The 27,979-nt window shown below is 38.7% G+C and overlaps 1 protein-coding gene across 1 annotated transcript; it reads right to left on the reverse strand.

The window, feature by feature from the left end:
• CARF (calcium responsive transcription factor) lies at positions 1 to 25,622 on the reverse strand. Its single transcript, XM_086465975.1, has 14 exons — positions 25,599 to 25,622; positions 23,793 to 24,011; positions 22,562 to 22,682; positions 20,154 to 20,283; positions 18,505 to 18,589; positions 13,907 to 14,096; positions 11,401 to 11,521; positions 10,328 to 10,471; positions 9,640 to 9,873; positions 9,086 to 9,248; positions 8,014 to 8,089; positions 3,500 to 3,609; positions 2,465 to 2,831; positions 1 to 119 (listed from the first exon to the last, which is right to left on the reverse strand). The coding sequence occupies exons 2-14, from the start codon at positions 23,997 to 23,999 to the stop codon at positions 1 to 3; spliced, it is 2,067 nt and encodes a 688-aa protein (XP_086322101.1). The 5' UTR covers positions 24,000 to 24,011; positions 25,599 to 25,622.
• Between the last annotated feature and the right edge of the window lie 2,357 nt (positions 25,623 to 27,979).

A 27,979-nucleotide genomic window follows, 5' to 3' on the forward strand; every position in this document is an offset into this window, starting at 1 on the left:
TTAAGTAGGTGAGGAACTATGGCAGTCTCTGATTTTATCTGGCTCCATAGACAACGCTTTTTCTCTTGGCTCTTGCTTAACTTGGCTCACACAGAGAACACCCTCTGTATTTTCTTCAGCTTAAAAACAAAACAAAAATCAAACATTGATGTCCAAACTCTACTGACAACACTTCAGTCCAAATAACTGTACGCATTTAAAAGAAAAACATTTCAGGAACTCAAGCTAATAGGCAAGGCATTTGTGAAGTTAACTATTGTTTAGTTTGACAGTCAGCTATGTCATCTGCTGTGCTACAAGACATTGCCAGTTGACATGAATTTACTGCAGTAAGGGTCCCTTCGAGTAAGAATATTTAAAATCTTTTCTAAAAAAAATAATATGTTCGGAGATATAAAATTACTCTAACACAAAATGTCTTTCCTCTTTCCCACGGAAAAATAAAGCTACCATCTTTTTTTTTTTTTTTTTCTTTTCCAGGAGAAAGGAGGAATGGAGGTGCTACAGCTGAAAAAAATAACTCTAAAGCATGTTGATTCAGAGAATGACTTACACTTCAGGCATGACTGGCCACTTCTCAATGACTGCACACACATTTTCAGCAGGAAACAGCTTATTCTTAAGTTAACACTTGGACAAGAGAAAATCCAGAATGTACAGGACAATTTTAATCAAGCACACATGTGCGTAAGTGTATGCACACACACAAGAGGAAAAACCATCTTGAAACACACACTGACTGAACTGCTAAGTTCAAGTATATGGTGTTTCCTCCAAATAAGCTCTGTAAGAATATTCCCTCTTTAGTCTAGACTGTTTTTTGTCCTCCTGCTCCCCAGACAAAGAACTTGCCTCTGGAAAAAAAAAAAAAGAAAGTATCTGTTCATTTTATAGGCAACTCCTCCACATAACTTAGCAATGGAACCAATATTCTCACAATTTCCAAATTCAGGCTGGTGATGATAGACTGAGAGCCTGAACAGACAAAAAAAAAAGAAATCCCAAAGGAACAGTGAGTTTAGTCCTTGCAGTCATATAATTTTATATCTGACTACACTTCTTTTTGTGTAAATGGTATTTCTTTAAAAATTCACTTACAATAGTAATCACAAAAATTTCCGAGAAGCATCAACATCTAGATTGAACAAATGGGCTAAACAACTGAATGGAGGAGGTGCATTTGATAACATCTCTGAAATTCTTTTACCCTGAATGAAAAGAGAATTTCTCAGGAAAGTAGTCAAATTCGATTATAAAAGGGAAAACAACCAGTTACACAAACATTGAGCAGGTAAACAATTCCTTAAATCTAACTTTGAAAATACTGCCACAGTAAAATATCCCAATATTACTCTAACACGTATGAATTTCAGTGTATTTCCTCATGTACCCTTTATTTCCTTTTTATTTCTTCATGTAGTGTTGTATATTTCTGTTTTCAAATTATTACAGAATTTAGTACAAAGTAAGTTTTGCTGACCTGCAAAAGTCATCAGGACATATGGAGATAATTATCACTACAGCATTATGAAGGTGTAGGCTATGATCTAGCACATCTTTACCTAGATGTTCCTGCAAAACTACTCAAGAGCCACCTTTTCAGAAGTTACAGATGACAAGAAAAGATAATATAGAAATAACAAAGCATTGCACAGCTAGCATTTCAGACTCTCTGGATAGTCAAAAGGATATGTTGCACTGATCTATATATGCTCCATATCTAATCAGTTTTCTTCAACAAGAATTAGAAGTCATTCTTTGAGAATGCAAGCTTTCATTCTCAATCAGGTTCCACAGCAGAGAATTCAAAGACTGTATCTATATTTGATAACAATGGTTTTAAGGAGCCTTCTATTTTGACAGAAAGTTGTTTATTGTGTACTTTTTAAAGTATTTTCAACTACACACAACTCCAACTGATCACTTCTAAAGCATATTGGTGACTACAGGATCATAGTAAAAGTTTATTAAAAAAATTCAGAAATCAGCATGCTGGGATGGTGCAAAGAAAGAAGTCATCAAAATCCCCACATTTCTTTCCAAAGAGTTCTTACTAGATTCAATATTGGTTATTTTCTGTTCTTATTTGTCCTTTAAAAGAAATTATTTTGAAGATCATAATTTTAGCTAAACGTTAGGATTTCTGGCAAAAATATTGTGTTCATCAAATAAGTTGGCATTTGGTCAAAGAAGGTGATAAGCAGTTTAACTAAGAAGTCATCTTTTTGTAGCAAAAACTAAGTTTTGGTGCGTTTTTTTGTTGTTGTTTTGGGTTTTTTGGTTGGGTTTTTTTTTTTTTTACAGTCATTATGTTTTCACAGTAAAAACTAATTAGAATCAGCTGAAAGAAGTCTATGCTGGAGTTCCCCATTATCAACACATTTCTTTCCTTTCTTCAAGACACATGGAACAAAATTCACCATATTTTCTATATTTAGGTATTACTGGCAAGACTGCAACTTACTAAGTGCTGGATGGCTGTCCACAATCCGTACTGGAATAGTCTGTACATCTCCCAAGAGAATCTGTTGGACTCCTCCTTCTAGACTTCTGGAGTCATCTACCCCTCCAACTGCTACCAACTGGCCTATGGTGACCAGACTCTGGTCAGAGCCCGGTGGAGCCACAAAAGCAGAGGCAGCACTGCTATGCTGTGCTAGGCCAGCACCTGCTTGCAGACTGTGTCCCTGACTAAGTGCTAGAGAATGGCTGGTTATTGCACTTCCTATGGAATCCAGAAGACTTGCAGGGCTGGGAGGGGAATGGTTATTTACAGCTATCAGGGCTGCTGATTCCTTTGTGGAGGTAAAAGTTGACTGCAGCTGTAATCCCTGTGAAAGAGAAGGCAGAAGAACTAACATACCAGTATTTACAGCAGGAGGTATTTGCATTTAACGGCACGTATGTTGCAATGCTGGAACTGGATAGCTTCTGACTTCCCACACATCACCTCTTTTGAACAGTCAATCCCAGCAACCCTCGGCTAAGGCTGGATTAGAAAACAATTAGGACAATGGCATCCAGTAGCATCTAGAAGACTACTTATGATCACAAAGCTCTAATTTTGAATTGATGTTCAGTTTCAGATCGTTCTCCAAAACTGCCCGCTCCTTTCAGAAAAAGAAGGAAACGGCAAGTAGAACAGCATCTTACTGCAGACAGTATTTCTAGGGATGAGATCATGCACTTCACTGGGGTTCAGGAAGTACGAAGGTAGCTTTTCAAAGAAGTGAAACTACCTTCATCTTCTTGGTTTTACCTTTACAAGAGACCCTAACTTCAAAATGTCAAGAGATGGTAGTGGGATCCTGTGCGCCACAGCTATATGCTAAATGTTGCATGCAAGACAAGCCAAAGGAAGAGCTGGAAGCTATTTCAAAGTCCATGTTACCTAGCCAGTGTTTGGGATCATTAGCTGAGAGGGAACTTGCTGTTCTCAGCTCTCCTTCAGCATTTCCAGCACAGAACATTTGACGTTCTGTAAACAATTTGACTGTACCTGAAGTTGTGCAAATATCTTGGGCTGAAGTGAAGACAACAGCTGAGCTGTTTCTGGCAGCAAGGACTCCCCGCTGTGGTTTGATTCTGCTTTGGTGACCACTGACTCTCCTGCTGAGCTCCCTACAGTGCCACAGAGAGGAAACAGACAGTTATGACAAATTTCTTCTTGTTTAAAAGCCTGCCCTGTGAACTGAACAAACCCTTCCAACCTCAGTATAGACATACAAAAGACATGTATATACATATATGCTGATCTCTTTGAAGAAGAGGTTGAATGCTAAATAAAAAAGGCTGGGTATGAGAAAAAGACAATACTGTAGGAAGACTGTGCCTGTTCAGAGTGAAAAATAGAAGCATCAATAAATCCGTTTCGGAGAGCAAAGTAATTTCAACCCTCCCTGTGCTTAGAATTTCTCATAACATAAAACATAAACCAATTCTATTAAAGCAGCAATCAAATAATTTGGCAATACATACACCTCAGTAAGGGCTCAATAACAGACAGGCATCAAAAGAAAGTGTTGTTTTCCAAAATAAAAATCTACACAGGAAATCCTCTAAGTCTCACCACTCCCTTCCAAACACCTTTGTGAAATTAGGTTTACTTCTACGCAGTATCACACCAAAAGTCCATTTATCTGGAGGTCTTTCATCCTACAGGTTATATCATACCCTCAAAATTCTGATCTAATGCAAGAATGACAGACTTAATTTCCTGAAGACTTGTAAAAATTGAAGTTCACTTGTAGCAATCTGTGCAAGAAAACTTCTCATGGGATCATTCCATTTCCTGTTTGATCCATCCAGAACATTCTGGATAAGATTTATCCAGACACAAGTAGACACTCCTTAGCCTCTTATTTCGCAGTTTCACTGCTATAACTGTAGAAGAAGAGCTTGCCCTATGCATGAAGGTTAGCCTGGTGAATGGAAAAAAATTTAAAATGGTCAACCGCAAAAAGCTTTCTAGCAGGAAATCATACAAAAGTTTCCAGCAATCTAAGTAAGTACAGATATATTTTTCAACATATATACTGATCTGCAGACTCTAACTCATCATAACTGACCATCAGATACACTCTATAAATCTCCTTGAACACAACTACTTCAAATATTTAGGTACTTTTTAATACTATACAGAGATCCCATATGCATATGCGAATATTGACCTGTAGGAAGAGATGGTATTTCTTAACTTAGGTTGTATTCTACACCAACATGCCCAGGAATAAAGCTAATAGTTCAACTCCTAACCTATCCACTCCTTATGCTGCGTGGGCATTCAGTACAAATACCAGAAGTTTAAAAAAAAAAAAACCCAAAACATATATATATGGGCACTTTATCTCACTTGTCATTATACTTCATAAAAGATATAAAAGGGAACACACTTAAGTTACAGTGATTCTTACACCTAGGAGAGAACAGAGAAAGTGGTATAACATGGAGATATGGAGTTATGCACAACAAGAAAACAAACAGCTGGGTTTAGTTCTGTTATTTCTGTTGATTTCTTAAATATCAACCTGTCCCCATTCAGCACAAGTTGAAATGAAAAAAAGATGTATACCAGTATTTTGAAAAGTGCTGTTTTCCCTTGCTACCACTTCACATACATTAATGAGAGCTGATTTTTTCAGTCAGGCTTCTTTTCTTGCTTAGACTTGTCATATAATTATAACACATACATATTCAAGTGGAGACAAGATATGCTGGAATAAAAAAATCTGCTTATATTCACTGAATTGATGCATATGTGCAGAAAACTAAACAAATCCATTTCTCTACCTTCCTTTAAAATTCAGTATGTCACTGGATGGATGTTTACACATTTGATAGGCTACTTTGCCTTAGAATCACAGAATCACAGAATGTTAGGGGTTGGAAGGGACCTTGAAAGATCATCTAGTCCAACCGCCCTGCCAGAGCAGGACCACCTAGAGTAGATCACACAGGAACGCGTCCAGGCAGGTTTTGAATGTCTCCAGAGAAGGAGACTCCACAACCTCTCTGAGCAGCCTGTTCCAGCGCTCTGTCACCCTCACAGTGAAAAAGTTTTTCCTTATGTTAATGTGGAACCTCCTATGCTCCAGCTTGCACCTGTTGCCCCTTGTCCTATTGTTGGCCATCACCGAGAACAACCCGGCTCCATCCTCCTGATACTTGCCCTTTACATATTTATAAACACTAGTGAGGTCACCCCTCAGTCTCCTCTTCTCCAAGCTCAAGAGACCCAGCTCCCTCAGCCTTTCATCTTAAGGGAGATGTTCCACCCCCGTAACCATCTCTGTGGCTCTGCACTGGACACTTTCAAGCAGTTCCCTGTTCTTCTTGAACTGAGGGGCCCAGAACTGAACTCACTATTCCAGATGCGGTCTCACCAGGGCAGAGTAGAAAGAGAGGAGAACCTCTCTTGACCTACTAACCACACCCCTTCTAATACACCTCAGGATGCCATTACAAAGAAAGCAAGAACTGGTCTTCCCAAACCTTCTCTGGTATTCAGACAGTTCATACCAAAAGTCATCCCTGCTGAGCTTTATCACAGCTGTTGAAGGCACAACTATTCTGTGTCTCTCTATACAAGCACAGTAATGGAAATATTTACATAGACAACCAAGCTTAAGCACAGTAAGTCTGTTCATATTGCAAATTCCTTTTTTCCCTAAAAACCAAGACTCCCTTAAAAACGGACACTATTCAAACTGAGCCTAAAAATTTACCTCTTGTCCTCTGAGAGCTGCCAACACTGAAATTCTTATCCTAAGAGCCCTAAGCATACATGATGCTTCTCAGTTCAAATTGATCCATTGCAGCAACAGCCATAATAAGAGTCAAAAAATTCCCAAACAAAACAAAGCCCAACATTGGCCTTTTTATTAACTGTAAATGCACTGGTGTACGTGGAACTGCTCCATGTAAATCAGGTTCACCCAGTCATTTAGGAGAAATCACACAGTGACCCAAACCTCTGGGGGTTTGTTATTCCTGCTACAACAAAGATAAGAAATAGATCACGGAGTGACAGGGGCCAAAGCGGAAAAGAAACTCAGACACATCAGGACTTCTTCAGGCAAGAACTGCAGCAGAGGATAACTGTTGACATAAGTAAATCTTTAAACATGACAACTGTAGCAGTGCCCCTTTGGTCCCTGTAGACTTCTCTATCAGCTATCTGGACGAAAATACCCACCACCATGTTCCAGTTAAATAGGGAAACAAGCTGGCAGTGCCACTGAGACTAAAAACATCTAAGAAGTCTGCAGCATTATCTTAATCTATGAAAACAATTAGGCTCTTCCACCTTGCTGCAATCATATCCCTGCTAAAAGCCAACAACTCTTCTGTTGAGTTTCACATCAAACCTATTAAAGAAGGGATGGGGAAAGCATCCACAAATATGCCGAAAAGTTCTTTTGGTGTCACACTAGACAAAACATCCTTGAAACCTGGGGAAAAGGGCAGAATAATCTCCTTTTAAATTTATTATCAGCCACTATGATCCAGCGGAGCATCTCAGCCTATGTGTAATCCTAACTATGTGGGTAGCAAGTAGACCTAGTCACAAACACCTACATTTTGGTTTAGTACATGTTTTGAACTCAAAGTAATAGTAGCAGGAACCCACTTTCAACAAAGGAAAAATAGTGTAACTAGCATCTTTGAACAAACCACACCATCAACCATGAACGCATAAAATCAAGTTTCTATAGAAATCGACATTATCTACACTCTGGTTTTGCAGCAGAGTGGGAGGAAGTTTATTGCTTTTTTAGGTGGCTCAGCAGTCGCTGGGAAGTGATGCTACTTTGGCTTTGACATTAAGAAGTTACACAACATGAGGAACTGAAGAAACATTATCTCACAGCCCTGCTGCCACTAAACACCTGTGTTTCTATTTCTATTCTAAGCATTAAGGAAAAAAACAGAAAAGAGTGCTCTAAAGTCTGACAACAGAAATACAGCATTCGTTATTCAGGGCCTGATCCTAGCAGTGGAACTCAGCAAGCCAATGCCTTTGTGAGATGCAGGAATCCCAATATGCATTGAAGTCCTTTTTAGCAAGATGTTTAAGCATCTGTGAAGCACAAAACGCCAAGGAACTCAAGTACCCAGTTGGCTCCTGGGTATTGCATGCCCTGACAGATCTATCTGTTCAGTAGGAATTTAATTCTCTCTACACAGGTGTTATTAGCACCTTAATCCAAGGTAAAATGTTCTTTCCATTTAAGTATCCTGTTAAAATCTTCAGTTGCTTGAGGACGCCAAAAGAAAAGCCAAACTTATAATTTTCATACTTCTGCCAACCCCATCATGACTACACATATTTTTCCATAAGTCAAATAGTTTAAAAAAAGTACACCAAAATAGACACATCAAAATAATCCTTCTTAAGTTCAGCTGAGTGACAGAACATGACAGCAACCTCTCTGGAAGGAATCTGAACTTCTGCGACATAGCTAATAAAATAAATCACATTTGGAGATAGCTAAATTATTAGTGTAGTCCTACCATCTGAAGGTGGTGAGGCAAACGTAACAGTCACTGTTTCTGTGAGAACATTCCCACTGTCTGTGGTCCACTGCAGCTGAAAGGAAAAAGATCTCAGTTCTCAGAAAGGGTGCAAGGTTGTCTACTACAGAAACATAGGCTCAATACAGGACCCATAGGAAAACCATGCCTAGAACTACACCTTCTTCGTTTCTTGTAACTATGCATTTTAGGAGCTCTCGGGTTACCAAAAAATAATACTGTAAAAAATTTTTTAACATGCATTATACCAGGAAGGCTAAAGTCTGCTCATGACAGTTCAAAGACTTTAAAATAGAAAACAGTCAAACCATTTGGCTAACAAACAAGTATTACTCACTCACCTGGGCCAAGAGCAGCGTAGGGAGAGGGAAAAGACTGATGACACAGCATGATTTAACAGTACAGACTGTCAAAGCTGATTTTAAATCAGCAATTCCTTAGCAGTCAGCCTCACAACTGGGAAAACTAGGATCACTGTGTATCACTTATTACTCAATAGGTGGAAGAAAATTAAGGTACAACATATAAGAGCTGCTGAGCATTCTGAAGTATCTACTTCAAGCTTACTTCACTTGCTAAGAAGTTCATTTATTAATATTTACACATTCAAAATGTTGTGCAAGCCCTAATTCAGACTGCACCTAAGCAATATTTCTTCCCCATTTTTCAGATACAGAAAAGTAGTAGTAACTTCTCCAGGACACAGACAATGACAAAGCCATGAATAAAATTTTCTGACACGTGCCGATTTTTCTACACCATGTGGCTTCCAGTTCATGCAATCATCATGAAGTGCTAATATTGTATAATTTGTCAATCAAGTAACAGCAATCTAGTGCTGATGAGATAAATACTGAATAAAGTCAGAACATTTTATTTATTCACATTTAATCCAATCTTGCTCAGCCAGAGATTCCACTGAAAATATTGCTGCTGGAAATAAAAAGTCATAGAGAATTTTGGATTAAATACAGCTAAGTGGCAAAAATTAAAAATAAGATTTCCAGTATTTAACTCCAAAAATCAAAAAGAAACACAAAAGCCAACGTACTGTTGCTGGGATACTTTCTGAATTACACACTGTCTCGCCATTCCTCAATGATTTCTGCACTTCATGAATGTGGTTCTTGATGTCATTCACAGTGGGGAAGAAGGACAGGTTATGTCTTTCTGGCACTTCATCAGGCTTGAATAATTCTCTTTCCACATACTTTCTGTCACATATTAAAGGACATTAAAATACACATCTTTAAAATATATTGTGGTATTTCCCTCTGTTACAGATACAGCTACCTCCTCCCTCCCCCTGTTGCAATGACAAGACCAAGCTAGATGACCTTCTGACCCAGTTCTTCATGCATCTGCTACAGAGTTCAAAATTAAAAATCCCCATTTATTCAACTAACTTTAAAGAGGACAGCAGCTTTTAGTGGCTACCTACAACAAAACGTAAAAAGACAAAAGCTGTGAAAAACAGACCCTCATGACATATGGGAAATACATTCAGTAATGCATCAGCAATGCCATTTAGTTGCAAACCAAATTAATGAAATGCGGAAGTAGATCTAGCACTACAGACTGAGAGCATGCCAGACAGTTTTGTACCTTAACTGCTTCCTCACTGCATAGACCTGCTGTATTCCCTGAGACACCAGCTCTCGGATCTTGTCTGCCACTTGAGGATGAAGTCGGGAAGGCAAAGTACAGTTCTCATCTCTAACAATTTCCTCCTCCTCCTCAGGAGAAGACACAGACAAGTGGGAGGGTGAAGAAGGGAGGCAGGATGTTTCCATCTCATGATACTGGTGGGCTTGCTGAGTGGGTAACTGTACATACCACCTAGCAAGAACGAAAGAGTTTCCACATACAATTCTCAAGCAAAGGCAAAAAAATGAGTCTCTTGGGGGATCAGTCTGACAATCATAAACAACCTAATTAGAGTGACTAAAGTTTTTATAGTGCCTGAGCTGGAAGATACTGCCTTTCAGAGTTCAGGGCCCTCTCACACCTTTCAATGCAAAATAAACCAGCTCAAATCCCCAATAATCCAACTATTTCTACATATTCCCTGCGTGAAAACATCTGCTGAAGTTCCACAGCTTGGTGCTTAACACATTTACCAAATTAATACTCTAGAGCCACAGAAGTATTACTGACATTGTGGGATTTTTTTCTACTGTTATTAAGCAAGAGCCCTAATGAAGTGACTAAGCAAAAAATACAGCAAACCAAGCAAATTATTGCTCTTTTTTAATTAATTTGTCAAAATAAAGAAAAAAAGTGTAAGTTTCACCTGAGGACGCCGCCAGCATCTATCAAGTTCTTCTTCAGCATGTTGAATGCTTTCTCCTGCTCCATTCTTATGATTTTCTTGTCAATTTTAGGGTCAGTAGGAACCCTGTATTCTGGAAACTTTTGAACCTTTTTAATATAGATTCTTCCAAGATGGCAGGGGGAAGGAGGGATAAAAAAAAAATAATTCTCCTTCAGTACATTTTGCCCTCGGGGATGGGGGAAGTCAAAACCCCCACCTACTTCATATCCGATATTAGTACAGAAAAAGTTCAAGCAGAGTACTGCAGAGGGTGAGCAGCCTCTAAGAGAACTGTAGAGTTGTTAAGGACACGTCAACAGAGACTGATGCAGACAGACACACTTCTGTTCCAGTCTGGAAGCCACTTAGCCATAGTGATTTTGCACTTCAGCCAAAACTCTCTGTCCCTCAGTGCAGTAAAAGCAAAATACCATTTCTGAACAGGCTGTAGTTCACCCAGCTTGAAGCCAGAATTGAGCGCACACATACCTAGCTGCAACTGTCCAGGTAAACACACTCTTAGCTCAATATAAACTAAACAAGCACCCAGCAGGATGCTCAAGGACAAGGAAAAAACCCATTAGTGCTGGAAAAGGAGAAAGTCCCCAGTGACCAGGAAGAACTGTAACTCCTTCAGCAACTAGGACATCTGCTAAATTAGGATGATTGACTGATATGAGTGCAATTAAAAGCCTGAAGGAAAAACAATAAATAAGAATACAAAGTTTCAGGACCAAAAATGGCCACTAAAGGACACTGCAATAACCAACTAATGCTCGGGTAGAGAATCATTCCCACTTGTATTTCACATCCTGATGTACTGCTATTTTGCATCCAGGCAACCTACCAAATCTCAGCCTTATTCAGTTTAACAGGACAGCATTTCCTTCTTCCCTCTTAGGAAGTATCAATCTCAAGTTACCAAGGAGACAAAGCTAAGGGCTACAGTCCATATCAGTTACCACCCCCAAACAGCGCTCGATCAATGATCATAGTAAGAATGCTTTCTTAGGATGCTGAGTAGTTCTTCCAGCTTTATAGACAATTCTTACCTTGCTGGACACGTGGCTTTGTACAGATGGCCAGAGGTGCTTTCTGACTCACCAGCTTTTTTGGGCTGGAACCCTTTCCTCCTTGGCCCATACTGGCACTCCATTACTATGGCTCTGCTTCCTGGGAACATAAAGTAATGCACTCTATTTATTCAAGCAACCACTGAAGTCATTACTAGTAAAACAGCAACTACAGAAAAGATGAGATTTCTGAAACAGTTATTTGTGTTTACTGTCAGACTCTTCAGAAGGCAGAACACTTAAGCGTAGCAAGCATTCAGATACAGTGAAAATGCTTCTCTCACAGCATGTATGGAACACAGAGCATTTTCAAAGCATTTCTCAAACTTACTACATTTCACAACACTCCTGCAACATATAGAAGGCAAAGTATTGGATTCTGTCCTGGTGAACACCAACACTTTATAAGATAAGCAGCCTTGCAAGTCACCAAAGGAGCACAATGCTGGTAATAAACGTAAGGGAAGCAGAATCCCCCAAATAACCAAGAAAATCCACAGCTGAACTCAAAGGTCAGCAGCTATTTCCAGCCTGCTGTCTTAAATCAATACTTCAGACCATGCTGTCCCATAATTCTGATTTGCAAGTCTGACATACCTTACCTGCTAAGTAACACTGTTTCAGTGTGACACAGCCATACAAAACCAGGCAGGCCTAAACAAATGTTGCTTAGCTCTAAACTTGAGTGAGTGGCTTCTTCCAGTCAGACCTCTAACAAAAGGGGTGACAGGCATGGCATTAAAGTGGTCAAGAAAGGAACTTCTTCCAAATTTCTTCCACATCATGTGTAGTTCTCTTTTATTTATAATTCATATACTCCAGTATGCAGGCAAAGAGCTGCCTATAGCACAAGTGATATAACCAAAACATTTCTAAGTATCACAACAGCAACATAATGTGTTTCCTTAAGATACCAAATGATTTATATAGTGTGACATTAAAAAATAAAAACAAAAATTAAAAAATAAATTAAAAAAATCAATGCAAATAAAGAAATAGGAAATTTCAAAGATAACGATATACAACAAACAGATCTCTTGTTTTTAAAAACAAACTTAAAATTGATTGGAAAGACTTCAACAGCTTTAAACTAGTCCTTGCTTATATGAACCTCAAAAGTAATTTGATGGGGTCCCTGTTTTACAAAAGCATCAACTACCCAAAATTCTTATTAAAAACAACAATCACAATCTCGACGTTTAGTGCACGTTTTACACTACAGGGAGCTACCCAGCTTCTCTATATTTCCCCAGCTGAAGCACAGCAGGGAAGGTACTACAGATTGGTTCCACTTATGTCGAAGGGATAAATTCCTTGAGAACAACATTTTTGTCCTGCACAGTTTAGAATTCATTTATCTGGATTTAAACTGCAGTTCAGTAAACCATATTTACAGCCTCTGCTCTACAGGTGTAAAGGATTTTAATGAATGCCTTTCACAGAGGAGTTACAAACTAAATCTAAGCATACCGTAAAGGCAACATGTTAGAAATACATAATGCCTATTTGGGGGTCTGAGCAAAGCAAAAAATATTACAATTTAATAATCTGAGTCTCTATTAGTCTACAACACCTTAAAGAAAAAAAAAAGTCTATGTTTGTTTCTGCTCTAAGTATTTTACTGTGGTGCAGTTCATTTATCAGGCAGATCTTCCTGGAAACTAAAGATGTTTCATATGCATTTTGTGAAAAAAAAAAAAATAAACATGTATGTTGTTTTGGCTTTATTCTTAGCTTTCTTATACCTCACAGTTAATGGCTGAAGCTTTAAAACTGGTGCTAACATTTCACCTCCTCCATTACTTTCAGAAAAAAAAACAACAAAAACCCCCACAAACCAAAAAACAAACCCCAAGCACATAACTTACATTCCAGTCATTCATGATCTCTGTGTAACAATTAAAACCTGTTCATTACATATCCAAATGAATTCTTAGTAATTTCACATATGCACTGCATGAGCTAAATATCTAATAAAAACCTGGGAAGTCTGTACATTCATTTTAAAAAACCAACAATCTGTCTGCTGAGGTATGTTTATGTTTATCTTGTTTTTAAAATTTATTTAGCTTTTTAAAAGAGTGCCATTTAAATAGTTTATTGGCTGCTATGGAACAAACTCTTCAAAGGATCTCCAAAGTAGGCATGAATACTCAAACAAGCTCTTACCCTTATAAGAACTTTCACATCCTGACAGAGCAGACAGGACCTCCACCTAAAGATCTCATCACAAGAACCCCCATCAAATGGTACTTAACTAATTCATTTCTAAATAACAAAAGGAAATAATCACAACAAAACATAAGCCTGTGTCTTCAGGGAAACAAGCTCCTTTAGACTTGTCATGGAGGTGGTGCCCAAGCGACTCTTTTTGTTTGTGCCTTGACTATCAACACTAAAGAACATCATAAAGATCCTTCTTTATGACCAGCTGGCAACTGATGTTGAAATTTTGAAAGCAGTTATTAAAAGAAAAGTGAGTTACCTGCATTGACAAAGGGGATCCCATCATATGGGACATACTGAGATTTCCACATCAACCGTGTGGCGGGTTTGGCTGGGCTTGGAGACTGGCGCGTCCCCCACACACTTTGTGTTTGCTGCTTGTGTAGCGTTAGAACGCTCTCTAATTCTGTCTCGCTCACACAATAGCCGCGGTACGAGTCCCCAATTTTCTGCATAGAAAGGAGGTGAAATAATAGGATTATTCACCCAGCTGACTGCTGAACATTACACAAGAAAACAAAAGCAGTCAGGGACTCTGGCAGGTGAGGACACAGGCCCAGATTTTTGGCGCATCTTTGCGTTTTTTCCCCACACTAGTATCCTCATAAAGAGATTTACCATAAGATCTAACACCGGAGCAGTGCCCGCTGAGGTCAGGAGTTCGTCAGCCCTCCAAGACCCTAAGTACACCAAGAACCCCTGAAAATATTACAGTTACTGCCAACTCTGATTTCCATAGGACAACTTCACTCCTGTTGTTTCCCCCAACACACACTTTAGTTGCAGTCACCTCCTAGACAAATATGTCCTAGGCGAACATTTTCATTTGACTCCCACAGAGAATCTCTGAAGCACTAAAAATTGCCTACGCATCTGCTTCAACACACACGTGCTGCACTGAGCTGGAGCAGAATACAACTGCTGATAGCACCAGTAACTGCCTCACCCACTTACTGCACTAACTGTGAATTGACTGTCTCACGTGATACTCCTCCCAATCTTCAAGGCACTTCCAATTCTCAGCATTACACAGAAATATAATACACTAGATTTGCCACGTGGAAACTGATGATGGTTTCAATCACCTCTGCTAAGCTCTGGGCAACTCCAGACAAACTGCATGTAACCTGACTCAAAGTAAAAAACAAAACAAAACAAAACAAAAAACCACCACCCACAAACAACTTGCTGACTTTGCAACATCCCGTGACAGCTGTTCAGCTACTCAGAGCCATCACAGCTGGTTCAGCGCTGGTCTACCAGGGCCAGCCAGCAAGCAGCGAAAGCACTGAGACAGAGGAGAGCTTTCCATCTGAATCTGAAACACCATGCTCGCTTCTGTTCATATGCAGCTGAGGATCAGGCTGACCAAGCAGCTGGAAGCAACACCCAGGGTAATCTGCCAGCTCAGTCTTACAGCGTATCTGTGGGGCAAATGCATGGTGAATGAGTACTAAAGTCTGATGGATCGATTTTTCCACCTTCAATGACAAAGCAGACATGTTTAAATAATGCTTTCAACAAAAGCAGCAACAGCATCTTTCCAAGATTATTATTGCACAAATACTTCAGTGACAACTGCAGAAAACCTGCCTCATAGTCACCTAAGAAAAACAACGTGTCTGTGGTTACCAAACCCAAAGTCAACAAAGAACAAATGAACACCTTGTGAATGAACTGGGCCAGCACAGTGCTGCTGCTAGCACAAGCCGAAAAGCAGAGGGCTAGGCGTGCACTGGCTGCATGAGTCATTCTGAGATACCAGTTGCTTACACTTCAGCAGCTCACTGCACTGCAAGCACACTGCTCCAGCAACTCAGAAAGTCTACACAGGCTGCACTCACACAGCTGTGGCAAGGAAGAGAAGAGGGCAGTTGTTTAGCCAGAAATTATAAATAACATTTCTGTCCAAAATTCAATCTGAAAAACCCAGGAGAAGCAAAGCAGCCTGAGAAGTACCAGAAGTACCTTCTTTACAGAAACCTGGGATGCCTCCTTTTGCAAGAGGGATTACAGTACCACTCCACACAGTGAATACTGCCTGACCAGGATTTTTCTTTCCATATCTTATACTTGTCACTATAAATAGGTCATTGATCTTATTCTAGGGAGATGAGAAGATTGATAAAACCATTGTTCCAGAACAGTTACGGTAACAGTTAAGGCACTGCCTCCTATTCTGGCTTTACTGCTGCACAAGATAGATCACTTTTCCAAAACTGGTGGGAGGGGAGCAGGAGAAGAAACTCATACAGTACATAGGATCCCTGCTCTCTAGGAGCTTCCCAAGTAGGAACAAATGGACAAAAGAGATCTTCTGCTTCACACAAATACATGAACTTAGGTTTGTACAGCTTATTAACTAATGCAGTTTTTAATTACACTCTATTTCAGTATGCTGATACATGCTGGAAATGTATTCTGATCAGACCACTGAAAACTAAGTAGGTTATAGAAAATAACCATTTTTTTAAAAATCCATTTTTTATTAACAGTGCAATTATCTTGAAATAATCAGATACTTTCCAACCCTTTAACTCCAGCCAAGCTTCAAGCCAAAAAAAGGAGCAATTCCTTTTCTCCCCCTCTGGCCTCATCTCAGCAAGAGTACATAAAAGCTTACACTAAAGTACACACATGAAGACTGCAGTTTTTCTTGAGTAAACTAACAGCAGCAGGATACCAAAGACATTGTACCATCTAGGCCCAGCAAGCATAAGCTGAACATTTCAAGGCAGTCAGGGAATCAACACCAAACACACAGCTTCGTGCTAATTTTGGCCAGCTGCAGCTTTTACTGCTCTGCGTTCGCCTGCAGTACTAACTCCCAAAGGAGTCACTGCCCTTCAGAGTTCAGTCCTGGCCAGCTCCCCGGGATATACTTGGCAGCATGTACCCAAGCTATGCCATGGCTTCACCTGCTGTCATCTTCTGTGAAATTCACACAGGCCTCAGTACTGTTTAAGTTAGTTTCCATTCTGGCAAGTGACTGAAAGAGTGAAATAGTGAGTTGCTATATTTATCTGCACCTCTACTAGATCTCCAAATTCCAGTTGGACCCTTCAATCCTGTTACTAGTAACAAAAAATTTTGCAATACACTCACACCTGAAAGACAAATGACACACTCAAAATCCCACTGTCTCTAGTCTGTACCCATAAAAAGGCAAACACATCCTAGCAGTCTCCAGTGGATCTACACTGTGTAGCTGACAAACTCAGCAAAGTAACTCTGCTGATAACATGCAAGGAGGAAGAGAATTTGGGGTATTCCTCCTTGGATGGGCTGACTCTGCAGGGAAAACAGCAACAAAATTTTTTTTTTAAAGGAACAAGGAGAATTAATGCACACAGTCAATAGTTTGGCTGAACAGCAGAGGCAAATGTCTCCATCCTCAGAACACATTTAACCAGACAGTATTTTGATTTCCTTTTCTTTAAAAATAAGAACTCTTCTATATATGCTGCTACCGTGAATTTTAAACACAGCAGGTGAAACATCTTGTGATGGCCTCGGATAGACCAAGTATACCATAATACAAGTCCTCCTATAAAATGAAACCTGTAACAAATGGTTCAGATAAGCTACATCGATATTAAGACAGGAAAGTACGTGCCACATAGTGCTAAAAACACAGTAATAGGGGTTATAGGTCTTAATTTAAATGGTCCATTAGTCCAGTAAGTGACTCATTCAGTGAAAACAGTGCTCCACCATGGAAGAATTCATGTTATTGATTTTCTGCCCTCTTAATGTTTAAGTGGCTATAATAGTGGAGAGTACCATTTGTGTGAAATAAAAGGCATATAACAAAGAGGAATAGATTAATATATTTAGTTAATTTAAAAATTATTTCTAAGTGAATACAGAAAGACATTCAATTTCTAAGTCCCTGCAGCTGCAACTTCTGGTTATTGGTGGCCAAGCTAATAGGAAAAACCTCAAACAGTATCAATATCTAAAAGAGGTGAACCAGCTAGAAAGTGTATGAGCTTTCCTTTAAAAAAGTATTAGAAGAACACAAAATAAACATCTGGTAGGAAGAGTCTGGTAGCAGGAGGAAGGGGTAGGTGATCTCTCAAGAATCTTCCCATCTCCCCTCCCTTCCTTTTAAGTGATTTATGATGCATTCTAGCTGTTGATACCATCCCAGTTATCAGGACAGTTCTGCATACATCTAACAATATGCAAATAGAGTTCTATTTACATCAAAAGCCATTACAGGGCATAAAGACAGAGCACTTTTTAAGAAAACAGAAAAAAAAAACAAGCACAGGTAACCATGCTGATACAAAAAAAACCAAAACCAACCCTGTGAGAATATCTAAAATAGAAATCCCTAGTGAAGCACTGACATTAAGGTGCTCTGCTAAGTCCCAGACTTGACCCTGGCAAGTCACCTGTATTTTGATTTCTAACTGACAACACAAACCAATACAAACAGTTGCAGACTTAGGCCATACAAAAGCAATTTTATTCTTTAATTGATGGATCACCAAGGGCAACAAAAACCAGTTTGCTCAGCAGAAGACAGCAGAGTTTGCACTGTAGTTCAAAAATGACTTCTAACACAGCACACAATGGCTTTTCCTAGTGCTGTACGGCATCGAGATTTCGGGAGCACATTGTTTGCTTCAGGAGCTGCTGATGGTCAGTTATTCTAGCATCCCCCAAAAAAGGAAGAGATGCCATAGCATTTTATGTGTTTAAACATGCTAGTAGTACCAGCACTATTTCATAATACCACGAAGCTTGAACACAACTTCTACAAGTGTGAACATTATTCCTTTTATGGAATAGGACCAATTTCTCAGCTCTAGATGACAAAACATCAAGTCAGAATTCTTTGCAGCCCACCTCACAGTTCCTGAGACGGCGTGCCCATGCAGGCATATTTGGTGGCAATGGCTGGAGAGGGATGGGAAAGTGATCTTCCACCACACTGAAAAATAAAACAATAAAGTAAAAGTCTATACAGACATCCAGGAAAAAACCAATTTAGTCTAAACTACAGGTAACATATCAAATGAGAGCATTATGTATAACCCTACAGCATATGATCAAACTATAGATATTGTATAAACTTGCCTTAAAAACCTGGGGTTCATCTTCCCCATATTCTATTTCATTGTTAAAATAATCCACAGTAAATATAAGTATTTTAAAAATGCACTGTTTTCTACATTCAAGAAGACCTCTGAACATTCCAAGTATTCTCAGTATTGTTGCTTGACAACAATAGACAAAACATGGTGAAACAGACCAGTTGATTGTCTCAATAATTTTCTTATGCAAACTGATGGTAGAATGCTAAAGATTAAAAGCAGTAGCAAATACTTGTTAAATGCTGCACATTTCAGTATATATTAAATTACTGAAAACATGCTCCAATAACTATTTTAAGTAAGTATCTATTTAATCCATGCCCTAAATCCTGGGGCGGAAACAATGCTTACTTGATGTTTATTATTCCAAGACTGAAGCGCATCACTTCCTGTCCATACAAATATGTCTCCTTTCCAGGATTATTTTTCTAACATATACAGACTGCATTCACAAACTGTTGCTCTTCATTTTAAATGTTTCTTGAATATGTACACTTTGTGCCATAGTGAGACTATTCTAACTTCTACCATGTCTCGATTTTCGAAGAGCACGAACCAATGCAAAGCCAGTCTGCAGTCCACAGAACAAACATCGTCTTTGGTGCAGGTTTTTTTGGTTGTTTTGTTGTTGTTGTTCTGTTGGTTTGGTTTGAGTTTGGTTTTGGGTTTTTTTAAGCAAAAAAAAGAATCACAGAGTATTCGGGAATTAAAATAGTAGGCATCATTTCACGTGGGGACAGAATCAGGTGGATATCAAGAGAAGAAAAATGTAACAACTATTTTAACTTTAGAAACTTTGCTAACCAATCTGCCTGTCTACGTGTTCCACCAAAACACACCATTAGCAGCTGCTTTCTCATATTTTAGCAGAGGAAGCTGAAGAAGTTATCCAGAGAACAAAGATTAGGCTTTCTCTGTTAATGCCGACTATTGAAATCTCTATCTAAAAAAATTAATCTCTACAATCAACCCTTCTTGTGGGAGGATGGTTTATACAGGCTTTACTACTCTTACACAAGAAACTCTTGTTCCCTCAAACTTCAGCTTTCCCTGCAATTCCTTTACTGGATCACTTTCAACTCTTGGCTGGCAGTATCAGTGTCTACTTGGAGTAATTTCAGTAATTTGCACTCTCCTGCTTTAAATGCTCACCCATTGCTCTGGTCAGAATATAACCAACTACCTCTGGAACAGAAGTACTTTAATTGCTTTTTCAACTGCTCTGGCACATAAAAAAGCTGCCTGCAAACACGGCTACAAATCATTCACTAATACTAAGGGTTCATAACCTCCATTCTAGAGTAACTTTGTGATAACAATTGCAAAAACAAACTGCAAGAAAAAAAGGCAGTATTAACAGTGGATCAAAGTGATTGTTCAGCCTTTTAACTTCTGACCTACCTGGCGTCTGTTTTTTTTGATATGGTGAGAGATGCCTGTGGATGGAGAATGTAACTGCTTCCACTGTCTGCTATAGCAGCCACCGCCACAGTCTGCAAGTTCCCATCACCACACTTCTCTTCCGAAACACCTTTGCAAAAATAAAACAACCTCCTGGTTAATAACTGAACTAGGAATCGGGAAATTACAAGCTATGATTAAACTTTCTGCATGGGAAAAGCAAGCATTTTGATATCTGAAATAAGATTTCTACATGATAAAGTAGTGTAATAGTTGTGAATCAATACTCGAACTCCAGACACACATATGAAGATACACTTAATAAGGTTGTATTCATGGACTTTGATAACCATGCTACTGCTAATGAATCCTTCCACAACAAAGCAAATAATCAGATTTGTCAATGACTCTGCTTTACATTTCCACAAATCCATACAAGATTGCACAGCTATTTTGTTCAGCTGCAAATCACACACTGCTTTTAAAAATAAGAAAAAAAAGAGATTACGTTACTGCTTTGTACTTACGAAAGAACACCTAAACAAGAAAATAACAGCTCTTGTAATTGAATCCGACATTCTGCTAGCACAAATGTTTTAGCCTTTCTTGATAACAGGGAGCAATCCATAAACCAAAAAATACTGTTGGATTGAAGCCTATGTGTATAGTTAAACAAAACCATGGAAAACTGTGAAAGCAGACATTTGATACTTTGGTCTCAACATAAAGAAAAGGGAGCTCTCTTTAGATGTGGGATTTTTGCCCTTCAATTACAAAAGTTTCTCTTGTCCATCCCAAGAGTGAGAAGCTATTGACTCAGTACAGAAACCACTCCACTTTAAAGCTTGTGCCAAAAGACTTATAAGTGTGTACCTCAGAGCAACACCACTCTGGCTCAAAGCTCAGAGCACCAGTTCCTTCTACATAGACATGCCCTTAAGACACTACAGTCTACTCTGAAGCCTCTGCCATTTCATGCATTACCACCACCTGCAGCCAAGTGAAACTCAAGGGCTGAAAGTCCTTCCCCTTGAATCCCAACAGTAAACCACTGACAAGTTTTCCTAATTGTCTTTTAAACATCAAATAACTACGAAGTCTTTTACATAGTCAGTCTCTAGGAGAAAAACCAACAGACCAAAACAAACCCAAAAACCCCACACAACAAAACCCCACAAAAAAACCTGTAGCGCTGTCGCAGGACATACATTCAAATACTGTGAAACGGAGCTATTTGCAAACCAGGAGCCCCATGTAGGATGAAAAATGGGAATACAAAACCACTGTTCAGCATTGCAACTTATTATCTACAAAAAGTAGCAGCAATTATTTAGTAACTGAAGGCTCACAGTCAGCTTAATGTCATGTAAGACTAGACTGTAACCAAACAGTGATCTTACCCCTGCAAAAACAGGTGGAGAGGGAGAGAAGGATGAGCATTAGGGTAGGAGCAAGCCTTTTAATCAAGGTTATGAAACTATATTCCGACTGTAAATGAAAAGGGCTGGATCACGACTTGAGTACCAACTCTTTTTTCCATCCATCCAACATCAGGACTCTAGTCTTACCTTTGAGCTCTCATTCCACAGGAGCACTTAACTAGCACTCAGATTTTGAGTATTTTATACAGAAAATGCAAAAACAGTTTAAAAAACCTTGGAGAGTTTTAACAAAACGCAAGAACCTAGTTCTCAGTCTTATTCTGTGTATGCAAACTAGTACGCAGCATTTTGCTACCCAGCAAGGCTTGCAGATAACTAATGAATGCTTTCAGATTTAGGTATGTCCCTTTTCTAGAGAAAAGCTTAAAAATCACACTTTTAGTTGTGCATCTCGCCACATACTTAAAACGTGACAGTTAACACATCAAGGGAAAAAAATTAGCAATGAAGTGAAAGTTGCATCTCATTTTCTTCATTGGGAACTGAATTTCTACCTAGATACTTCATTCCTGGCTTCACAAATGATGCATCACCACCAGTGATATCTGGAACAGACCAGAATAATGTGAATTCTTCTATCTGTATTACATGAATTAACTACTTCACTCAAAATGAGGTCAACAGACAGTGAAAACTTGAAGCTGATACTACAGCTGTCTGACTTGGCACAAACATCCTTATTAATGGTAAATAAGGCAAGAAACAGCTTTGTGCTTGATATCTCAATTTATCTATCACATATCCAAAGTAAGCATAACAGCTTTCCTTTCATAAGGCTTTTGTCCAACAGAAAACGTGGTGGGCGGGGTGCCAGATTCACAATCAGAAAGCAGATTCAGTAAGTATGTTATTTTTGTCTTACAACAGGAAAGGAAACGCATATAAACAAGCTTCTTAAAAAGAGATCATGTAGGATATGCTTCGTCACAGGAACACACACTCTCAAGTCTCACAGGTTAAACTCACCCTGCGTGCTGGTCACATCCAGAAGCTGACCTTGAGGAATAATCACTTGGGCCATTCCTGGCTGGGCAGAAGGAAAAACATGCAGCACCTGTCCATTTTCTGACTGGCTGGCAACAATCATCTGTAAGGCAATCACAGAAAAGCATGAATGGCACAAGATTGTTTGGTGATCATCATGCAGCACAACTGGGTTTGCTTATTACTAGAACAGAAAATACTTTGCTTGGAATTATGGCCTGTAAATTAACTTAATTTCACATAATAAGAAAACTGTCTATTTACTGTCAATTTCTTAAAACTACTTTCCCCCTTTTAAAATAGCCCTTTAATTAAGTAGAGGAGAGAAAAAAAACCCTTATTGGAATCTACAATGAATTACTCATTTATCTGAAACTTACAACACTATTATTAACGCTATCAAAAACTTGAAATCCATTCATAGTTGGATTCACTGTAACCCCCGTCATGGACTAGCAGAATTAATCACAACATATAAAAATTTTGACCTTTACTCCTAAGAAACTGACCTCTATGGGCAGTATTTTATGCAAAAGCAGATAAAAGGAAAGCTCCAAGACTGCAAAAAAAAACCCCACCTAAATGTCCTAGAATTATGGAAAACTTAAGCAACTCCTTATGGTAAATTTTCCCATAATTACCAAGGACTTTGTTCACAACAATGTTATAAAACCTAGAATAAGGTAAAATATCATCTTGTTTCTGATTTATTACACTTTAAATGGGTGAACTGACTTTAGCGCCAGTACAACACACCCCAACCAAACTCTCTGGGTGAGAGAGTTACCTTTTTTCAAAATAAGTCCTAAGAATTACAAAGTGATGTTTTAAGCAAATTAATTGGGGGGGTGAGGAGAGACATAATGGGTTAGCTTATTGCTAATGTTCCAATGCCCCCCAAAAAACACAGTGACTCATCCAGGGAATATAGGGAAAGCAGCAGTATTAGAAGTATGAGATCTCATCACACACTAACATCCAGGCTTGATAACAACAAAAGGCATAAGTTGTTGTTTGATAAAATTAGTAATGGCTGGAGACAGGACTTGCCCAAGGGCAACTGGAGCATGAACCGAACAAATGAAAAGTTTCACCTTGTTGCTGAAGTCTGAATCAGCTGTTTTTACAACAAACAAGCACCGTGTAAAAAGAGTTCTTTGAAGAGCTCCCTCCTTTGTGAAGGCACCACCTGCCCTGTTTCAGACACACTCACCATCGGCGCACTGGGCCCTCCAAGGGGCTGCAGCTCATAGAGAGTCTGTCCAGTTTGGTCTACCAGGCGGAACTCCTCTGCAGAGTGAGGCTGGGGCTGGGGTGGCCGCGCAGGCGCAGCCGAGGATGAACTGCCCGAGAGGCGTACTGTGATGGGCAAGGCTGCAGGAGAGTCACTCTGTCCAAACAACGGATCCCTGGAATCCATGCAGGTTAGATGCTTTCACAGAGGAAAAACAGTGAAATGTACTTTAATCTTGAGTAGCAATTTCTATTTAAAGAAAAAAAAAGAAGAAAGAAAGAAAAGAAATTTAAAACCAGTGTGCTTATCGTATACTCAGAGGGAGCTCTTGTCCTTCTGATCAAGAGGCTACTAGCTAACACTACCAGTTCTATTTCTGTTTTCCATTTCCATGCTGCAAATGTATTCATATGTCTGCTTCCTAGAACAAACTCTTTCTAGTAAAGGGGAAGGAAATCCCTTGGGCCCAAAATCTGTCCCCCAAAACCACTCATCACTTTAAAACATCTCAAGTCTACACAGAAACTGAGAGAACTTATACCAAAAAAAACCCAACCTGTAAAACACCCACCAACTTGATTTGACTTCATAAGAAATCCTAGATACAATTCTACTCAGCCTTTAAATACGTGCATTTAGCTATGAAGACAACAATCTCTCTATGCTTTCTTAATTCTTTACCACAGAAGAAACACAAGCAACACCCACCAATTCAAGTCGAAGAATTATACAGTGCAAGACCACGAAACAGATTTTGCAAGTCTCAAAAAATAGGTACTCAGAGCTTATTTTCATCAAGCTCGCAGAATCAAATTCTCACAGCACATGCCATTTTCATTAAATTTAAATGTTTAAGCACAAATATCTTTTTTCTTGAAACTCTGACAACACAAATATTAAACATATAAAAATAATGGAAAATAGGCAGCCCTTGTGTAAAATATCATGTCAGGCTGTCATTTGGCCAATGCAAGGAGTGCAACTTGTTGTATCTCTTGCAGCAGTCACACAAACAACTCTGACATTTCTGTTACAAACATTTGTAAACTACACATCTAAGGAGTGGGGAAAAATGTTTATAAATTTTATATAAAGTCAGACTTGGGTGAAATAACCTTCTCAAAAATTCTGCAGTTATAAATCTTCTGTGCTGAAACTGCCTACTGTAAACTGCACCAGAAAAGCAGCAGCAAATAAATGGCGCTACTTGTGGTAAAGACATTATGTAGAGACCATAAGCACACTACTAAATCACTGAATGATATTTTATGTTAGCTGAAGTAATCTGTAGAAGAACATTTACGCACAGAAATCTCTCAGACTAGGAATATCTGGAAATATTTTGTAACACATACATTAAAGACTCCCTTTCTCCAATACCTACACAAGATGTCCTGTGTCCCTGGACTCTTATTTGACACATTTGGTCACTGAGCAATCTGATCTGATTTTCAAGTGTTCCGAACCCCTCCGACTCCAAGGCATGTCACCAAGTATTCTTTTATTAAAGGATTTCGTTAACACAATAAAACATATATTTCTTCTGCACTATAACAGGGTCTATTAATACAATTACTAAAAGTTGTCGTTACATGTAATAGCTGGATATTCATCAGTTTCAAACTGAATGGCACATGAATCCAAGGGAAGGAACATTTGTGCTTTTTTGAAAGACAATGTATTACTATAAAGGCAAGAAAAAACATATCGATGAAATATCATACTGTAAATTCATCAGAGAGGATGTAAAGAACCATCTACAAAGACAAGACATTTATACCTCACCTGAAAAACCCGATCATTTGTCTCTGACTCTCCTGTACTACTATTACAGTTGCCTATGAACAAACCATTAGATTCTTCCGTAGTGATGTCATGGTCAGCTCCATTTTTTTCCATTACACGATGACCTGAAAAAGTTACAAAAGATTATTTCAGCTTTCTTTAGTTTAGCCTCAACCAAGACACTGCTGCACTTTTTTTTTTTCAGTCTTACAAGTTTAGTCTTACAAGTTCTAATGCTAACTGCAAAGCCCTGGAGAAATCCTTGCCTCCTTATCACCTCGTCACTCACTGCAGAAAAATTTCAGTGTGTTGCTCCAGGAGTACAGTTTAGCCTTTTGTGTAAGACAATTTCTTGACTTGTCACTGCACACACAGATACAAAACACTCGCATGATTTTCATCTAAATATGTCCACAAGCACTCAGCTAACAACCATACACATCTAGAGAACATTTGATATTTAAAGATATGCCCATACTGCTTTACAAAAATATGAGTCATCTATTTCCACAATCAACAGGCAGAATTTGTGTTATCCAACTCTGTCATGTAGCCATCTTGAAGTAAATTACAATTGTTTTTAAGTGTTATAAAACAACATATAAATGAAATAAATTTACTATTGTTAGTCCTCAGGAGTACACTTTGGGCAGCAAAAATGCCAGATATCTGAAACAAAATTTGGCATGAATCATGTGATGGAAGACAGAAAGACAGAGCTCCTGGCACTTCAGAGATTTACTTCCTATGCCAAAGAAAAGTAATTCACAGAGCTCAGCTGCCCTCTATAAACCTTCAAGCAAACAGATAATATTGGACAGTGAATTGCCACATCCACAGGATAAGGTGTTCACCCAGACAGTACGCCCTTTAAAGTAGTGACCAATCCCAAATATTCATAAGCAATGAGACAAAATGACAAATTAACTTGGCCCATATGTTACTGGAGTACGTGCATACTAGACTACCCACGTAATATGCCAAAATGAATACAAGAAAACGTAATTCCTGCAGTTTGGGGTGAGAAAGGGGGAAAGGCGTCCAGGGTTTTTCCTCTCAGTATTTATTTTAGAGCCAGGCAGCGTTATATTAGCACAGGACTCCTACCAGCTTTATCTTCTGCACCATACCACATAGTAAATTCCTCAAGATGGACCTTCTTGGCTGTGGTATTTCAACCTTTTACAGCTTTAGTAAGGAGAATGTAAAAGGCTAGAGAGTCACTTGAAAAGAACTGTACAACCCTGGAAGCACAAATTTATTTTGGTTTGCAAAGATATAAAGGACCACAGGCAAAGTAAATCCACATCTCCTTGGCTTTTGAAGCTGAATAAAGCATCCTGCTGATACAAACAACATTGTGAAGTTAAGCTGCTCATATGCTCAATATACTAAATACTTTAATCTAAAGCAGATTTATTTTTCCATTCAATTTTCAAGTGATGACACTCTGAACCAAGTTCCAAATTAAGTTATCTCATGTTTAACTGAATATTTTGTAGCTTTGGATCTGAGAACAATTATGAGATGCTTCAGATAAAATGTCTGAAGCATGTTAGCAGCAAATGAAAAAAAGACAGAAAACTAGATTTCATCATCACTCAACCATTTCCCCTCAGTTAAATGATGTAAAGAAGGTATGTCAGTTTTACCAAAGCAGCACATTTAATTCTTTGAGATAAACTGAAGAAGTTTTTTCCAGGGATATCGATGGCACGTATCCATCCAGTGTGCTGGAACTCAGCTACAGAACACAAGGACAGCTGTATCGGGACGGACCAATGGCCCAAGGAGCCCAATGCCCTGTATCCAACGCTGGTTAATAATAAAGCTCAGGGGAAAAAAATACAGCAGTAGAGTACACATACAGTGATATTTAACCAGCTTTCTCTTATAAGCAGCCCAGAAATATCTGAAGTTTTATCTTTTGTTTAAAAAATGCCCTTGGTACGTTTTTGCCCTGTGACTTTGTCTAATCACTGTTCTAACCCAGGCAAACCATTGGCACAAACATCACCTCGGACAACAAACTCCATGGTTTAATCATCCAGGTTTCACTAACCTAAGTGCTGTGTAACCCCAAACAAAAAATAATATTTTTTGTCTTAAAGAAATATACTTTTACAGATACTTACAAGTACATAGATTGTTAATAAATTTATAGTTGTAGAAATGTTGCTAATAAATTCCCTCCAAAAGTCAGTTAAATCCTGTATACATATATATACGTATGGATATTTTGTAATGAATGAGTAAATAACATACAAGTATTTCTTCTTTTCATAAAGACTTTACAGAAGTGCCACAAAAATTTCCAATGTAACACCATTGTATTCCACACTTAACAATGAGTTGAAGGAGAAATGCAGTTTAATGTTAGT

The sequence above is a fragment of the Leptosomus discolor genome, chromosome 5, assembly GCF_034619465.1.
Source record: "Leptosomus discolor isolate bLepDis1 chromosome 5, bLepDis1.hap2, whole genome shotgun sequence".
Taxonomy (NCBI): domain Eukaryota; kingdom Metazoa; phylum Chordata; class Aves; order Leptosomiformes; family Leptosomidae; genus Leptosomus; species Leptosomus discolor.

Bases quoted from the DNA above. Each gene is read 5' to 3' on its own strand.
- CARF (XM_086465975.1), bottom strand. From the start codon at position 23,999: ATGGATTCCAGGGATCCGTTGTTTGGACAGAGTGACTCTCCTGCAGCC. The intron at 20,284-22,561 runs GTGAGTTTAACC...ATTTTTGCAAAG, and splicing joins GGATGTGACCAGCACGCAGG to GTGTTTCGGAAGAGAAGTGT. The intron at 14,097-18,504 runs GTGGGCTGCAAA...CTTTCTATGCAG, and splicing joins GCCGTCTCAGGAACTGTGAG to AAAATTGGGGACTCGTACCG.